Source organism: Bufo gargarizans, chromosome 11, assembly GCF_014858855.1.
Source record: "Bufo gargarizans isolate SCDJY-AF-19 chromosome 11, ASM1485885v1, whole genome shotgun sequence".
Classification (NCBI taxonomy): Eukaryota; Metazoa; Chordata; class Amphibia; order Anura; family Bufonidae; genus Bufo; species Bufo gargarizans.
In genome coordinates, this window is record NC_058090.1 from 27,564,151 (window position 1) to 27,580,598 (window position 16,448).

Consider the following 16,448-nt stretch of genomic DNA (forward strand, 5'->3'; position numbering starts at 1 on the left):
TGCCAGCCAGTCCCAGCTCTGCAAACCCTTTTGATCGCTGCAGATAATCACTGACCTTAGTGGTCTCTTGCCACACAGTCCATGATCACTGCTGAGGTCAGTGACTGGCTGCATTGGTCACATGTGTAAAGCAGTTTGACAAAGACCCAGGGACCACTGAAGTGGCAGCCCTAGAGCAGCAGCAGATTAATTTAATGCTATTTCGCACCTTAAGCCTCATTTTTTTTCCATTTCCACCAAACTCCTTTAATTATAAATTGTAGTTGTGCATGCTGTAGGAGGATGGCTGCGGATTTACATCGGCCTTCGCATATGGTCTGCTTAAGACTCTCTCTGTGATGCCGAACATCTGTCTTCTTAGGTCAATTGCCCAAAAGCTGAATCTCATCCAGTTTGCATTATCGTCTGCTTGGCAGAATAAAAGCCTCCCTCTTAAGCTGGCCTTACACATTAGAGGTTTGCCAGGTGGGAATTGGTTCAGCTGGCAAGTGAGCTATGCCACGTCTAACATAATGCACCCGACTACTTATAGCATCTTGCTGTGCACATAAAGAATGACTGCACTTCTCAGTATGGGTGAACCAGGTGGTGAGGCTTCAGTCCATCCTCGCTGTAAAGCATAGCTTATGTTGCTGTAGGAGACAAAAGGCGTGAAATGTACCAGTTATTTTATTTAATTCTGCTAAATTGATGCCCACCGATATAATTAATTAAATGATAGGGAGGGAATCTTCCAGGCAATGCTCCCTGGAGAAAAAGAAAGTAAACTGCGCCTGTAGTGCCACCTGTAGGTAGCTTTAAAGGGGTTTTCTCATCTTAGACAATGGTGGCATATCGCTAAGATATGCCCCCATTGTCCGATAGGTGCGGGTCCCTGGGACCCGCACCTATATCTGGAACAGAGCCCTGCAAAGTGGTGGCTGGAGGATTCCGGTCCGGCCACCACCAATCGCTCTCCCCATAGAAGTGAATGGGAGCACACTGCGCATGACTGGCCAAACTCCCATTCACTTCTATGGGCATGACAGAAATGGCTGAGCCCTCGCTTGGCTATTTGTGGGGACCCCATAGAAAATGAATGGAGGGCACATGCGCAGTGCGCTTTCCACCACTTTCGGGGCTCCGTTCTCGATATAGGTGTGGGTCCGCACCTATCAGACTATAGGGTCTTATCCTAGCAATATGCCCCCATTGTCTGAGATGAGACAACCCCTTTAATTGCATTTCTTTTTCAGGATGATAAAGACAGTGACTCCTCTAAGGAACCTCTGGATGACCTCTTCCCTAACGATGACGACGATCAAGGCCCAGGAAGTAAGTAGCGTGTCAATTGTATTAGCAAACACTTAAACAACCCCCTCCCCGAAGACATTACAGTATAGTCGTCTGGACTTGGCGTTTTTAGCTGGGACGGCCATTAATCTGTTGTGTATTGGGAGCTCCAGACTGATGATGTTTGGGGGAAAGAAGGATCAGGCCTGTTGAATTTCAACACCTGATCCTTTTCTTCTCCTGTGAGTTAGGTCTCTTGCACACGACCGTATGCCCTCCGAGACATGCGGTCCGTGAGCAGGCCATATGTCCCAGAGCGGCATTGATCGTGCGCGCGGGAGTACACAGCATCATAGATTACAATGATGCTGTGCACTTTGGGCTGCCCTTGGGGCTATTGTCCAGCACGGATATGATCTTATGAGTGTGGGACAATAGCCCCGCGGCCGGACGTGCACAGTATTATTGTAATCTATGATGCTGTGCGCTCCCGTGCGCATGATCAATGCTGCTCCGGGACATATGGCCCGCTCATGGACCGTATGTCTCTGAGGGCATACGATCGTGTGCAAGAGGCCTTTAACAGCTGCCAGAGGCTCTCTCCCCATTGAGAACACGCATTAGTCGCACGTGCTCTGCTGAATTGAGTGTGTGAGGGGTAGAGACAGCAGACGGTCTAATGAGAGGTCGGTGGACAGCTATGGAAGGTAAATGGGCATGTTTTCATGTTCCCAGGTGCAACTGCTACATTTGCACTACTGAAAATGCACACAGTGATATCTGCGCAGGAGTAATTCTTACAAGTCTGTTCACAGGGCCTAGATAATCCATACAGGTCTAACGTACCACTGCGATCATGAATAGTGATGTCACAGTACAGAGGCAGTAACTCTACACAAGATTAACAAACTTGTCGGTGCCACACCATGAAAGTAATGAATGGGACAGGAATAATAGATGTCACTATGCAGGGATAGTGCACAATATGGTGTCACAAAACATGAATAACAAACAGTGATGTCACAGTACATAAGTATCTAGACACTGTAGCCGGAGGAGGTTCAGTGCACACAGTGATGTCACAGTGTGGGAATAATGCATACAGAAATGCCACAGTACAGGCATAAAAAAATATAATGTCACAACTGGCTGAGGATCTCTGTGCTGTAACAATGGGATAAAAAAAAGCATCAAAGATAATGCACACAGAGATGTCACAGTACAGGCATGGAAACCATAGTGATTAATTATGCTTTGCAATATAGTGGCTCACCCCTCTTGTCACCGTGGCGATGGTGCTCCTGCAAACAAGTGATCCACCTAATCGCTTGACTTTGGTTATTATATCATAATAATTAGCAGGCACTCACCATCTGTGTTTCATATATATCAGATTTATTATATATTAATAAATATGATATTAGATAAATGGGTGATAATAACACACAGCATAAAATAGGACCATATAGTAAAACAGTGTAATATCAAGTAAATGAACTAACATCTAATAGACTTGCAGCGTGTGGTAAATATAAAAAAATATAGTGTAAATATCTGGTGATCAGATAAAAATGGGAAAAACAAATAAAGAATCAAATAAAAATGGAAAAACAAAACTTTTTTTATTCTGTAGTTTTTCTTTTATTTTTTTTATTCGTTTTTCCATTTTTATCTGATCACCAGATATTTACACCATATTTTTTGATATTTACCACCAGATATTTACACCATATTTTTTTTATATTTACCACACGCTGCAAGTCTATTAGATGTTAGTTCATTTACTTGATATTGCACTGTTTTACTATATGATCCGATTTTATGCTGTGTGTTATCGCCCATTTACCAACCATTTATCTAATATATTTACTATATCATAAATCTGATATATATGAAATACAGATGGTGAGTGTCGGCTAATTATTATTATATAAACCATAGTGATGTCACAGTGGGCTAATAAAGACCTCTTAGGACAAGGTTGTTGTTAAAGGGGTTATCCAACATGTAAAATGTGTCCACCTAATGCCCGGGCCCTTCATATAGGTTATACTTAATCCGCTCACTGGCACCCGCGTGGTTCCTGATGCCCGCAAGGTCGCTGCTGAATCTCCCAGTCACGCGGCCAAAACATCCAGCGACGGGGAGGCAGCCAATAGCAGGCCGTGACTGGATGGGCCTCCCTAGCATCGCGGGTGACGCTGGGGAGGCTCGTCCCCAACGTGACCTGCTATTGTCTAATCGTCCCTCCCCACCCCCCGGTTGCCACATGTTTTGATCCACGCGACGTGGAAATGTAGCAGAGGCTGTGCGAGGAAAAGGAGCTATGCGGGTGCCGGGGAGTGGGATACTTATAATCGATATGAGGGGCCTGGGATTGGAAGGCATGTTTTACATGTTGGATACCCCTTTAACAGTGATGTCACAGTACATGGAAATTGACACTGATGTCATGGCACTGGCTTACTTGAAGGGGTTCTGCAGTTTTTTTTAAACTGATGATCTATCCTCTGGATAGATCAGCAGCTTCTGATCGGCGGGGGTCTGACACCGGGGACCCCCGCCGGTCAGCTGTTTGAGAAGGCAGCGGCGCTGGCAGTAGTGCCGCGGCCTTCTCGCTGTTTACCGCAGGCCCAGTGATGTCACGACTAGTATCAACTGGCCTAGGCGCGGCTAAGCTCTGTTCACTTGAATGGAGCTTAGCCGTGCCCAGGCCAGTGATGCTAGTCGTGACGTCACTGGGCCTGCAGTAAACATCGAGAAGGCCGTGACACTCCTGCCAGCGCTGCAGCCTTCTCAAACGGCTGTTTGGCAGGGGTCCCGGGTGTCGGACCCCCGCCGATCAGATGCTGATGATCTATCCAGAGGATGGATCATCAGTTTAAAAAAAAAAACACAAAAAACTGCAGAACCCCTTTAATGTGGTTATATCACAGCTCAGGGAAATAAATGTTGAGGATGCACACAGTGATGTCACAGTACGGAGAATAAGCAGTGTCCACACACTGTTGGATATTACTGTTGTCTCCTCTATTTTCATGCTAATTTGTTCTAATCCTGTGTTGTTTGCAGTACAACAGCCCCACAGCAGTGCGGCTGCTGCTGCCCAGCAGGGTGGCTATGAAATCCCAGCACGATTAAGGACCCTCCATAATCTGGTGATCCAGTATGCATCCCAGGGCAGGTATGAAGTGGCTGTGCCTCTTTGCAAGCAAGCTCTTGAAGACCTGGAGAAAACTTCTGGCCATGACCATCCAGACGTGGCCACAATGCTTAACATACTGGCTCTGGTATACAGGTAAGGGACATGCATTTTCCTGGTAGTGGGATGCTAGGATTCCTATACTTGCATTTGTCACTTGACAGGAACACCTTTTTTTTTTTTTTTTTTTTTTTTTTTTTTTTTTCTTTCTTTTTTTTTTTCTTTTTTACACTGGTTTCTAATAAAGGGTTAAGCAAGGGCTTTTTCCCACAATGAAATTTAAATTTACTGTTAGATTTTACAAAACTGAACAATTTTCATCGATTTTTATAAAAACTGTTTCTTGGTCTGGATATTGTGGTTACAGACTTGTCATTGTAGCCCCTTTTGGATGTCCACCTAATGTGTTCAGTGCTGCGGAGAAGAAGCCGCGCTGATTCTTATTGGCTTCTCTACACAGTAGCAGGAATGGTGGGACTGAGTTACTGAGCTACTGAGCATGTTTGACCACCGAAGCTAGACACATTTGGTGGATGTACTGAGAGGGAACCAAAAGAACACCTGGGGTGTCATAACAAGTACGTAGCAGCAGTATCTAGACACAGGAGCATTGCTTTTAAAATGATTACAATCCAGAAATGTATTTTTAATTTTTTTTTGCCGAACAATCCCCTTTAAGAGGAGCTGTGCATTTTGTTGTCTGGCTTGGTGGTATGCCGGGCTGGATTCCTGTTCAGAGCAGGAGCTTACGGCGTCATTGGTTGCTATGATGCTGTGCGCTTCATGCCTCCGCTGCACTACAGTAATACACTATACGAGTGTATTACTGTAGTGCAGCGGCAGCATGAAGTGCACAGCATCATAGCAACCAATGACGCCGTGCGCTCCTGCTCTAAACAGGAATCCAGCCCGGCATACCACGGACCGCTCTCGGCCACGGAACACGGCCATGTGCATTCGGCCTTGGGGAAAGTCCAAGTATTTTAGTGAGACTTAAAGGGGCTACCCGGGATTAGAAGAACATGGTTGCTTTCCTTCAGAAAGACCACCATGCCCTTCCATGAGTTGTATCTGTCCATGAGGCTGATCTGTAATACTGCCCTCAACCTGTGGACAGACGAGGCTCTGTTTGTGGAAGAAAGCAGCCACGTTTTTCTAACTCTGGGCAAGCTCTTTACGCGTCGTTCTGACATTGGTTACCTGAGAGCCACAGGTGGACAGGACATCTCTCATGTTGTGTCCACAAGGTTGCAGATTCAGAATAGGAGTGCGTTGGATATGAAAACAGACCGCTATATACAGGAGGAGTCCATACTCCTCGCGGTACTGGATGCTGGTAGGTTAAAGGACCTGTGATGTCATTGCCATGTGACCAGTAACATCCATGTTACATGACTATAGATATTTACATATATCTCACACCTGTGCTCCATCCATCACCCCCTCTTTATCCTTATCCTTCAGCTTTGCATTATTTCTACATTTAGGCTCTCTCCTATCATTTTGGAAATTTTAGGATGTTGTCCCGCCGCCCCCCCTTCTCTCCTCTCCCCCTCATTTCGCTCCCTTTTTTTAATTTATTTTTTGCCCCCCCTTTTCTTGGTAACTGATCTGGTGCTTAGTGGATCTACTGGTAACATCCATTTGTCCAGATCTAGTACTAAGGCCTTAAATAACGCGGGTAAGTCCAGGCTTCCCTCGCGATGTGTTGCTCAGTTGAGCTGTATGATAGCTGTTCAGCTGGAGAAGATGATGGGAGAAACGAGCGCTCACTAATTCGATAATTTAACCCTTTCTTCCATTGCGTTCCAGGGACCAGAACAAATACAAAGATGCCGCCAACCTGTTAAATGACGCTTTAGCCATACGCGAGAAGACCTTAGGAAAAGATCACCCAGCGGTCAGTAATGAATTTTGTACTTTTATGCCCCCCCCCCCCTTTCAGTTTCAGACTTTTTAATTGGTGCTTAAAGTGTTAACATTAAACTCTGCAGGAGAGCTTGCTAATGACCCGGCGATTCCTAGAAGCAGCAGGTAGGGTCCTACAGACGTCTGCACTCCACTTGCCAATCACCGCTAATAAGCACGGCATGCAGAGTTCTCGCCATTAAAGCAGCAGTTCTTACTTCAACCCTGGTTACTATTATTTATTTATTTAGTGCAGACATTTCTGCACCTGTTCCATTCATCTGCTTGTGACAATCCACGTGCTTGCTGCAGAAACAACTCCATTCGGATGAATGGAACTGATCTTCAGTCGCAGACATTTCTGCAGAGAATCTGCTTTGTGTGACTAACCTCTGAGACATGAGTTAATGTGGGGAGAAGAGCTGCTGCTTTAGCTGAACTTTACTGCTGTACAATGATGATGTCACCCCAATCTGATTTCGTCAGTGTGTAATCACTATGGACATTTAAAAGGGTTATCCAGGATTTTTGAAAAAAGAAAGAAAAATACAGAATGTTATAAAAATAAAAAAGAACATATACAAACCTGGTAAATTCAGTCTCTCCAGCACAGTTGTTCCGATGGTCCGCACCGGTCTGTGTCCTGATTTTGTCCTGCAGTGCTTCCATGCAGAATGTGTGCACATGACTGCTGCAGCCAATCCCTGGCCTCAACAGTATCATGCCAGTAAATGGCTTTAACAGTCCATTGCTGCTGGGAAATAAGGCTACTTTCACACTCGCGTTTGGTGCGGATCCGTCATGGATCTGCACAAACGCATCCGTTCAGATAATACAACTATCTGCATCAGTTTGTATTATCTTTAACATAGCCAAAACGGATCAGTCTTGAATACCATTGAAGGTCAATGGAGGACGGATCCGTTTTCTATTGTGCCAGATTGTGTCAGTGAAAGCGGATCCGTCCCCTTTGACTTACATTGTGTGTCAGGACGGATCCTTTTGGGCTCAGTTTCGTCAGACGGACACCAAAACACTGCAAGCAGCATTTTGGTGTCCGCCTCCAAAGCGGAATGGAAGCATAACGGAGCCAAACTGATGCATTCTGAGCAGATCTTTTTCCATTCAGAATGCATCAAGTAAAAATAAACAAAAAAGTAAAGTAGAAAAAAAAATTGCCAAAAAATAGGGTGAAAAAAAAAAAGTAGACATATTGGGTATCGCCGCGTCCGTATCGACCGGCTCTATAAAAATATCACATGACCTAACCCCTCAGGTGAATACCGTAAAAAAAAGCAAAAAGTGTAATAGCAAGCGATCAAAAAGTCACACGCACCCCAAAATATTGCCAATCAAACCGTCATCTCATCCCGCAAAAATCATACTCTACCCAAGATCGCCCAAAAACTGAAAAAACTATGGCTCTCAGACTATGGAAACACTAAAACGTGATTTATTTATTTTTGTTTCAAAAATGAAATCATTGTGTAAAACTTACCTAATATGTATACTTTTTTTTTTTATTTATGTATCACCGCGTCCGTGACAACCTGGTCTATAAAAATACCACATGATCTAACCTGTCAGATGAATGTTGTAAATAACAAAAAATAAAAACGGTGCCAAAACAGCTATTTCTTGTTACCTTGCCTCACAAAAAAGTGTAATATAGAACAACCAAAAATCATATGTACCCTAAACTAGTACTAACAAAACTTCTACCCTATCCCGTAGTTTCTAAAATGGGGTAACTTTTTGGGAGTTTCTACTCTAGGGGTGCATCAGGGGGGCTTCAAATGGGACATGGTGTCAAAAAACCAGTCCAGCAAAATCTGCCTTCCAAAAACCGTATGGCATTCCTTTCCTTCTGCGCCCTGCCGTCTGCCCGTACAGCGGTTTACGATCACATATGGGGTGTTTCTATAAACTACAGAATCAGGGCCATAAATATTGAGTTTTGTTTGGCTGTTAACCCTTGCTTTGTAACTGGAAAAAAAATATTAAAATGTAAAATCTGCCAAAAAAGTGAAATTTTTAAATTGTATCTCCATTTTCCATTATTTCTTGTGGAACACCTAAAGGGTTAACGACGTTTGTAAAATCAGTTTTGAATACCTTGAGGGGTGTGTAGTTTCTAGAATGGGGTCATTTTTGGGTGGTTTCTGTTATGTAAGCCTCACAAAGTGACTTCAGACCTGAACTGGTCCTTAAAAAGTTGGTTTTTGAAAATGTCTGCGAAATTTCAAGATTTACTTCTAAACTTCAAAGCCTTGTAATGTCTTAGTGGGGCAACCCCTATAACAACTTTGTATTATCATTGCCCTTTAGATTGGACATTGTCCGAGTGTAGGGACAAACACAATCAGAACTGACAATGACTCTAAATACTTGCCTGTTGACAAGGGCAATGGTAAAACAGGAGTTAATTCATTCATAAATTTCAAGGAGGAATACCAGATATACAACCCAGTATTAAGTTATAAGAAAGAAATGTTCACAGTTATTTAACCCATAAGATACCATGGTCAACCGTGATCACGGCATCTGGGGTGGCTTTTCTGAACAGCTTCCTGCGCAGAGATTTGGGACGCCATTTCTTTTCTGTAAGACTATTACTGCTGTAGTTCTTATGAAGGCCTGCAGGTGGCAGGTTTCCATAGGAGCATAGCAAATTTCTTATACAGTACAATGAATTATCACAATCTGAAGATCACATTTCACTTGAAAAGGTAGAAAAAGTACCAAAAAGGTTTTAATAATATGAAAGAAATATATATAAATATTCAAATCGCTTCCTTTCCCCATAATAAAAATAAATAAAAAAATAATTTGTACTGCCGCGTCCCAAAATGCCAGAAGTATTAAAATATATACCGTAAACGTATTTATCCCATACAGTGAATGCCGTAAAAAAATAAGAATTAGTGGCCGATTAGTCCGATTTTTTTATTTTATTTTGAAAAAATTTTTTTTTTGTCTATTCCACCTGTTTAGATTTTTTTTTTTTCCAGCTTCCTACTACATAATACGCAATATTAAATGGTGCAAATAGAAAGTACAACTTGTCCTGCAAAAAAAAAAAAAAAAAAAAAAGCACTCATGGCTCTGTGAATGGAAAAATAAGTTATAGCTCCGGGAAGGCAGCAAAAATGGAAAATCGGCTGTTAATGAAGCAGATGCCCAACAAGACTGAAAGACTGATCTTGTAAAGGCTGATTCATGTTCGGTGGTAGCCGTAATAAATGTTTTACTGCTACACCCATTTTCCTGTGTGGATATATTAATTTTTTTTGTTATGCATATATCCATGAAATTCATGCACCTAAAATGCCTTGACTTGTTCAAGTTCACATATGTCCTGATCTCTGGCCTTTTAGTGGCCTCGGTACCAATGGAGTGATGGTCTGGAGACTGTGAGCGTGCCGTGAATCCTCCCTAGTTCCATCCAGTGTTTGTATTGTATAATCAACACTTAAATTTTGCTTCTTGTAATTCCTCTGGTTTTAATGGTGGTGTTATGTCCTGTAATGTCATTTAGTCCAAATGAATATGTGACCGATGTGCTTCTCCTCTTCCCTTTAATGCTTATTTCTTCTTTTATCACCACTTGGTCTGAATTGATTTTCTTCACCGTTCTGTGCTTGTCCGCGGAGACTCTGTACTTTGATGTGATTGTGCGGAGATCGCTGCCTGTGGATATTAAGAGGCGTTTTTCAATTCACAGGTTGCGGCCACCCTTAATAACCTTGCCGTGCTGTATGGAAAGCGGGGGAAGTACAAGGAAGCCGAACCATTATGTAAGAGGGCCTTGGAGATCCGAGAAAAAGTAAGTCGCTACACAATAATCATGTAGGGAACATTATGTTAGAGGAGAGTACAGGAGTATTCACATGATCACATTTGTTTTATCCATGTGCACAATTAACGACACACGTTGTCATAGAATGGAGGGGGTTTTCCAACTTTATTTTTTTATACTGATGTCCTGTCCTCTGGATAAGGGCTCATGCACACGGGTAGGCCATTCGTGCATTGGGGGCTGCAATTTGCAGTCCCCAGTGCACGGGCAACATGCAGATTCCGCAGACGGATCCAGACCCATTCAACTTGAATCGGTCCGGGATTCGTCCCCACCGCAAAAAAGTAGTGCATGCGCTACTTTTTAGCTGTACAGAGGCATTGAGAGAAACCCTACGGAAGCACTCCATAGTGCTTCTATGGGGTTCCGCACCGGACCTTCCGGATTGCAGACCCAGAATGGGTCCTGGGCCCGTATATTGCGGACCCACTGTTTGCCGGCCGCAATACGGGCCCAGCCAGCACACAGTCGTGCGCATGAGCCCTTAGTCATCAGTACCTGATCTGTGGGGCTCTGACACCAGGAACCCCTGCCGATCAGCTGTTTGAGAAGGTCACGGCGCTCCTGTGACATCACGTGGCCTAGGTGCAGGTCAGTCCCATAGAAGTGAAAGGGCTGAGCTGTTATACCAAGCAAATCCACTGTACAGTGTACGGTGTTGAACTTGGTAAACTGTGAGGAGGCAGCAGAGCTCACCAGAGTGCCGGGGTCTCCTCAAACAGCCGGTTGGCAGGGGGTCCCAGGTGTTGGTGATGGTATAAAAATAAATGTCGGAAAACCCTTTTAAGTGGTTCTATTCACACCACCATTTCTTGGCATGAGAAACTCAAAGCTGGTCCAATCTTGGGCTGTGTCCTATAGACAATGGACCTGAAGACCAATGGACTCCAGGTCCTCCTTCTACACACCTCACTACTAGTGTTTAGCGAACCTGGTTTTTAAGTTCTGCGTCCAAAGTTCGGGTTATCGAAGAATCCCGTTATGGATTCCAAATTCCGTTATGGTCCGTGGTAGTAGAATCCTTAACTGGATTTTTCGATAACTTTGGACGCAGAACTTAAAAAAACAGGTTCGCTCAACACTACTCACTACCATACAAAAAATCCATGTGATGTGTCTGCTACATGGACTGTATTTAATATGGATATGTGAATAAGCCCCATTGTTGAAAGATCTCTCATGTATGCTGTGCCCAGCTGCATGGACATATAGAGGTAGTGCTTGCCTGCACAGAGGTTGTCTAGTACTTGGTCTGTAGAAGACCACGTTTTGCATGGCAGAGCTATGCTATAAGCGGATTCTCTTGAGAGACGGATGGTTCAGCCCTTAAGCTGTGTGCCAGGTAACTAAAGCTGGTCATGCGAGAAAGCTGTTGGGGGAGCTTCATCATCAGTGTGCATGATCATGTTTATTTCAGCAGCTTATCTGCCGCAGAGACAAAGGGTTGACCACATTAAAATCCACCTTGCCCGATCCCTCTTTCCTCCGACATCTGTAGCAGGCCCATAAAGTGTTCAGCCGGCTTTCATGTCATTTGTATGACCTGCTTTAATAGTTTTCTAATACGGTTTCAAAGGGTCAGTTTGACTCTGAATGCCTCTGTTCAGAGAGTGGGGCTCCTGATACACCCATTTGCAAATGGGGCATATTTGTATTTTACCGCATCATTTTCACCATACAGACAGACTGTTCAACCAAGGCCATCTCCCTCTAAAGCTCTCTGTAGTGTTATCCCTTTCCCGCATTATATCATGTACAGGTATGATGCAGAAAGGGTCCTTTCCCGCATTCTGATGTCCATGTATGTAGTGGGCTGTCCAGTCCTTTATGACGATGAAAAACCTGACGACGTCAAACTTTTTTTTTAAATCACACATGGCGCAATAAAATTATTAAAACATTTAGTATTTCATCAAAGTATAATGAAAAGTAAATCGCCATAAAACGTGTCCCTATAATACATCCCCATATTTTCCTTACGAAATAATATAATTTTAAAGCAACCATTATATTTACTGAAAAATGATGGCTGAAAAAAATTTGACATGTCATGTGAAATAACAAGACCTCAAATAGCTTCATGGCCTTAAAGCTGTCATCCCATTAGGACCACTTGGGGATAAGTGTCTGATCAGAGGGGGGTTCCAACTGTTGGGTCCCTGGCTGATCATGAGATTTCAATGGAGTGTTGGTCACACATGCATCCCACTGCCCTGTTCAGCTTTATCGGGCTGCTGAAGTCGCACGGCCGCCAGTAAAGCGCCTCTACGTATCAAGCGTTAGCGGACATGGACTAAGGCTGGCATCTAAATCGCCTGTCTTAGTAAAGGTCACCCACTGTCCTTTTTGAGCTTGGTAGCGGAGTGGGTAGTCTTTATCAGTGACTGACAGCTATACAGGGAAGGATGTCAGTCCCGGATAGGACCACCCATTCAGCTACAAAGTTCTGAAGTTTTAATGAACTAAGCTCAGCTCCTTCTGCTCTATAACAGTGTTTCCCAACCAGTGTGCCTCCAGCTGTTGCAAAGGCTGTCCAGGCATGCTGGGAGTTGTAGTTTTGCAACAGCTGGAGGCACACTGGTTGGGAAACGCTGCTCTATAAAATTTGCCTGCAGATTGCACTGCGGTTTCCCTTTTTTGAGAGGCCAATTGCCTCCAAACCCTGGGATATACTAGCTGTATAGTAGGCTCTATAGCACACCTTGACAGCAATATTTACAGGTGAAACTCGAAAAATTTCAATATCGTGCAAAATTTCATTTATTTCAGTAATGCAACTTAAAATTAGAATATTGTGGAAAGGTTCAATATTCTAGGCTCAGTGTCACACTGTAGTCGGCTAATTAATCCATACCCCCTGAGCAAAGGGGACCTGAGATTGTGACTTTGGGGTTTCATAAGCGGTAAGCCATAATCATCCAAATTATAGCAACTAAAGGCTTGAGATATCTCGCTTTGCCTGTAATGAGTCTCATATGTTAGTTTCACCTTTTAAGTTGCATTACGGAAATAAATGAACTTTGCACGACATTCAAATTTTTCCAGTTTCACCTGTGTAATTTTAATTATTTTTTTAGGTGCTGGGTAAAGACCACCCTGATGTAGCAAAGCAACTGAACAACCTGGCATTGCTGTGTCAGAACCAAGGCAAATATGAAGAAGTGGAATATTACTACCAGAGAGCACTGGAGATCTATCAGACCAAACTGGGACCAGACGATCCCAACGTGGCAAAGACTAAGAATAATCTGGTAAGTGTAAGATGATGCTGACCTGTGCGTTATGTGTCTTCTGGCGATGACTGAGCCCTGACATCCCTCTTCCATGTTCCAGGCTTCCTGCTATCTGAAACAAGGCAAGTTTAAGCAGGCGGAGACTTTATACAAGGAGATCCTGACACGAGCACATGAAAGGGAATTTGGGTCTGTGGACGGTAAGGATTATGTTCATAATTGTAAATTATTTCTCAGTAATCTAATGCAGTGCTGTGTGGGATGTGACCGGTTCAGGTGTTTTTTTTTTTTTTTTTTTGGAGTCTTTAGGACCAGACACAGTTTACCTGTTTTTTATTACGTGGTAGTTTTAACCCTTGGTTTTACACAGCAGACACCCGTAGCTAATGGAAAGCTATTTGTTCCTTGTGGTAGCCTCGAGCCTTAGGGAGGATTAAGGCTACCGCAGCAATGTGTTCCTGGAGTGCATAGAAATGTATTGAATCTCCCATAGACTGCAATGGTAATTCATTGCAGTCTATGGGAGAAGTGATCAGGTGATTGCATGGTCGGGTCAATAAAATAAACAAAATGGCTGATCAGCTGCTGTTTTGTCGCTTCATCTCCCAACAAAAATAAATTAAATAAAAAGTGATCAAAAAGTCACAAACACTCCTACATCACTGAAAACTATAGATGGCAACAAAAAATAGGCCTCTTCTCAGCTCTGTAGATGTGAATATAAAGAAAGTTATGGGGGTCAGAATATGGTGATGAAAAGAAAATCTATTAATTTTTCCAAATTTAAAGTATTAAAACACAATAAAAGCTAAATACATGGGATACCAATGTAATTGTGCTGACCCGGAAGGTGTTAAAGAAGTATGTATATGTTTGTGTGTGTATATATGTTTGTGTGTGTGTATGTACATATGTGTGTGTGTGTGTGTATATATGTGTATGTATGTGTGTGTGTGTGTGTATATATATATATATATATATTTATTATACAGTACAGACCAAAAGTTTGGACACACCTTCTCATTCAAAGAGTTTTCTTTATTTTCAGGACTATGAAAATTGTAGATTCACACTGAAGGCATCAAAACTATGAATTAACACATGTGGAATTATATACATAACAAAAAAGTGTGAAACAACTGAAAATATGTCATATTCTAGGTTCTTCAAAGTAGCCACCTTTTGCTTTGATTACTGCTTTGCACACTCTTGGCATTCTCTTGATGAGCTTCAAGAGTGAGTGGAGAGCCTCTTCATTCTTTGGATGAGTTGGGGGACCGTTCTTCTCGACGTAGATGTGGGAGTCAGTGGTCTATAATAAATGTATGGCTTTTTCTGTGCATATACCGTAAATATCAAGGGTGGGAATATCCTTTGAAGTTCAGGCCCCATCCCTACACCTTTTAACTTCACTGTCCCCATGAAAACACTCCCTGCACTGTGTTGTGATCTCATCATACTGACATTGTGTGAGTCCAAATATACAACCAAGGCTTCGCTTCCTAGGTGACTGAATAGCCTCAGTCAGATAGTGGGCGCTGGTGTTTATGGGGTAATAGAATTACATTTCTGTTCTTTTACTTAGTTGTCTTTGCAGTTCGTTTATAAGTGTTACACCTACTTTTGTCATCTTCATTTATTACCTTTTGTTTGATTTGTAGATGAAAATAAACCCATCTGGATGCACGCTGAAGAGAGAGAAAAATTCAAAGTAAGTTTTCCCCTTAAAGGGCTCCTGTCCTCAGAAACATGGACCTAAAACCATCTCACCTGAGACATGAGCCCTTGAAAGCTGAAGATCGTGGCCTTGGTCCCATCAGCCTCCATTCCCGCGAAAATTGCACTTTTGTAAAATGAGCCTTTAGGAGCAATGAGGGTGGCGTCGTTATGCCTAGCTGCTCCCAGAGGCTCCGCGCTCTCCTTTCCGTGCTGCGCCCCCCCACCGCAAGACTGATATGCCAGGCATTGAAAATATTCACATCTGTCCCTGAAGTCTCACAGGTGCGCTTTCAGCACATGTGCAGTAAAGGGATGGAGATTGCCCATCTGTTTGGCGCTCTCCATCCTTTTATGGCACATTCAATTGAGAACCACTGCGCTATAAGAAGAATGGTGCTTAATGGTAGTCATTCTCATGATCTATTCGTGCATGTTCTGGATAATGAGGGGGTATGCTTTTTTATTTTTTTGCATCATTAAAGGGATTTTCCAGGACTTCAATATTGATGAACTGTCCTAAGGATCAGATTTGTGGGGTCTGACACTTGAATTGGGGCTAGAATGGCCTCTACACAGTGGATGGAGCGGTCTTCTTCCTGGTCTGTACACTGTTTGTTCCTGTGGCTGCAGTTCCTGCTGTCAGTTGAACGGGATGGAGAACGGGGGGTCCTGGGTGTCAGATCTCCACCGATTTTGATATTGATGACATGTCCTAAAGATAGGTCATCAGTAAGTCCAAGAAACTTCTTTAATGGGGACATTTGCATACATTTCAGCAGCAAATCTTCCGCATATGTATGTGTCCTAAAAATTTAACCTAAAAGTGATCAGTGGGGGGGTCTGACTTTATGATTGGTGCCCCCTCCCCCCAAAATCCTGAGAATGAAGGAGCTGCAGCACTAACTCAGCTCTGCATCCCCAGAGGTGCTCCTGGCTCTGGGGAACAGCAGCCGGCCCCATTCGCTTGGATGAAGCTGGTGGGCAGGGTACTGCTATGCAGGGATGCGGCAGTAAAAACTAGCTCTGTAGTCCCATCTTTCTCAGGATGTCTTGGGGTCTCAGCAGTTGGACCGCCACTATTTAGAAAGTCATGTATCCTACCGATATGCCACTTCTTTATAAAATGGTAAAACCCCTTTAACACATTTGCTTTCTGAAAACTCCTTTTGTATGTTGGTTCTCTTAAAGGTGGCCTTGTTCTCCTTTGTTGCTGTGTTGTACATATTTATATTTTTTTCCCATTTGGACACCTTTT

General features: G+C 43.3%; 1 protein-coding gene across 6 annotated transcripts in view; it reads left to right on the forward strand.

Annotated features, from left to right (window-relative positions):
* KLC1 (kinesin light chain 1) overlaps positions 1–16,448 on the forward strand; it is a 70,941-nt gene that overhangs the window by 27,599 nt on the left and 26,894 nt on the right. For all 6 annotated transcript variants that reach the window (XM_044271704.1, XM_044271708.1, XM_044271706.1 and 3 more), the window contains exons 4-10: positions 1,236–1,314; positions 4,345–4,570; positions 6,287–6,374; positions 10,107–10,208; positions 13,319–13,492; positions 13,575–13,674; positions 15,136–15,185. In XM_044271704.1, the coding sequence (XP_044127639.1) occupies positions 1,236–1,314; positions 4,345–4,570; positions 6,287–6,374; positions 10,107–10,208; positions 13,319–13,492; positions 13,575–13,674; positions 15,136–15,185 (819 nt within the window). The remainder of the gene's footprint in view (positions 1–1,235; positions 1,315–4,344; positions 4,571–6,286; positions 6,375–10,106; positions 10,209–13,318; positions 13,493–13,574; positions 13,675–15,135; positions 15,186–16,448) is intronic.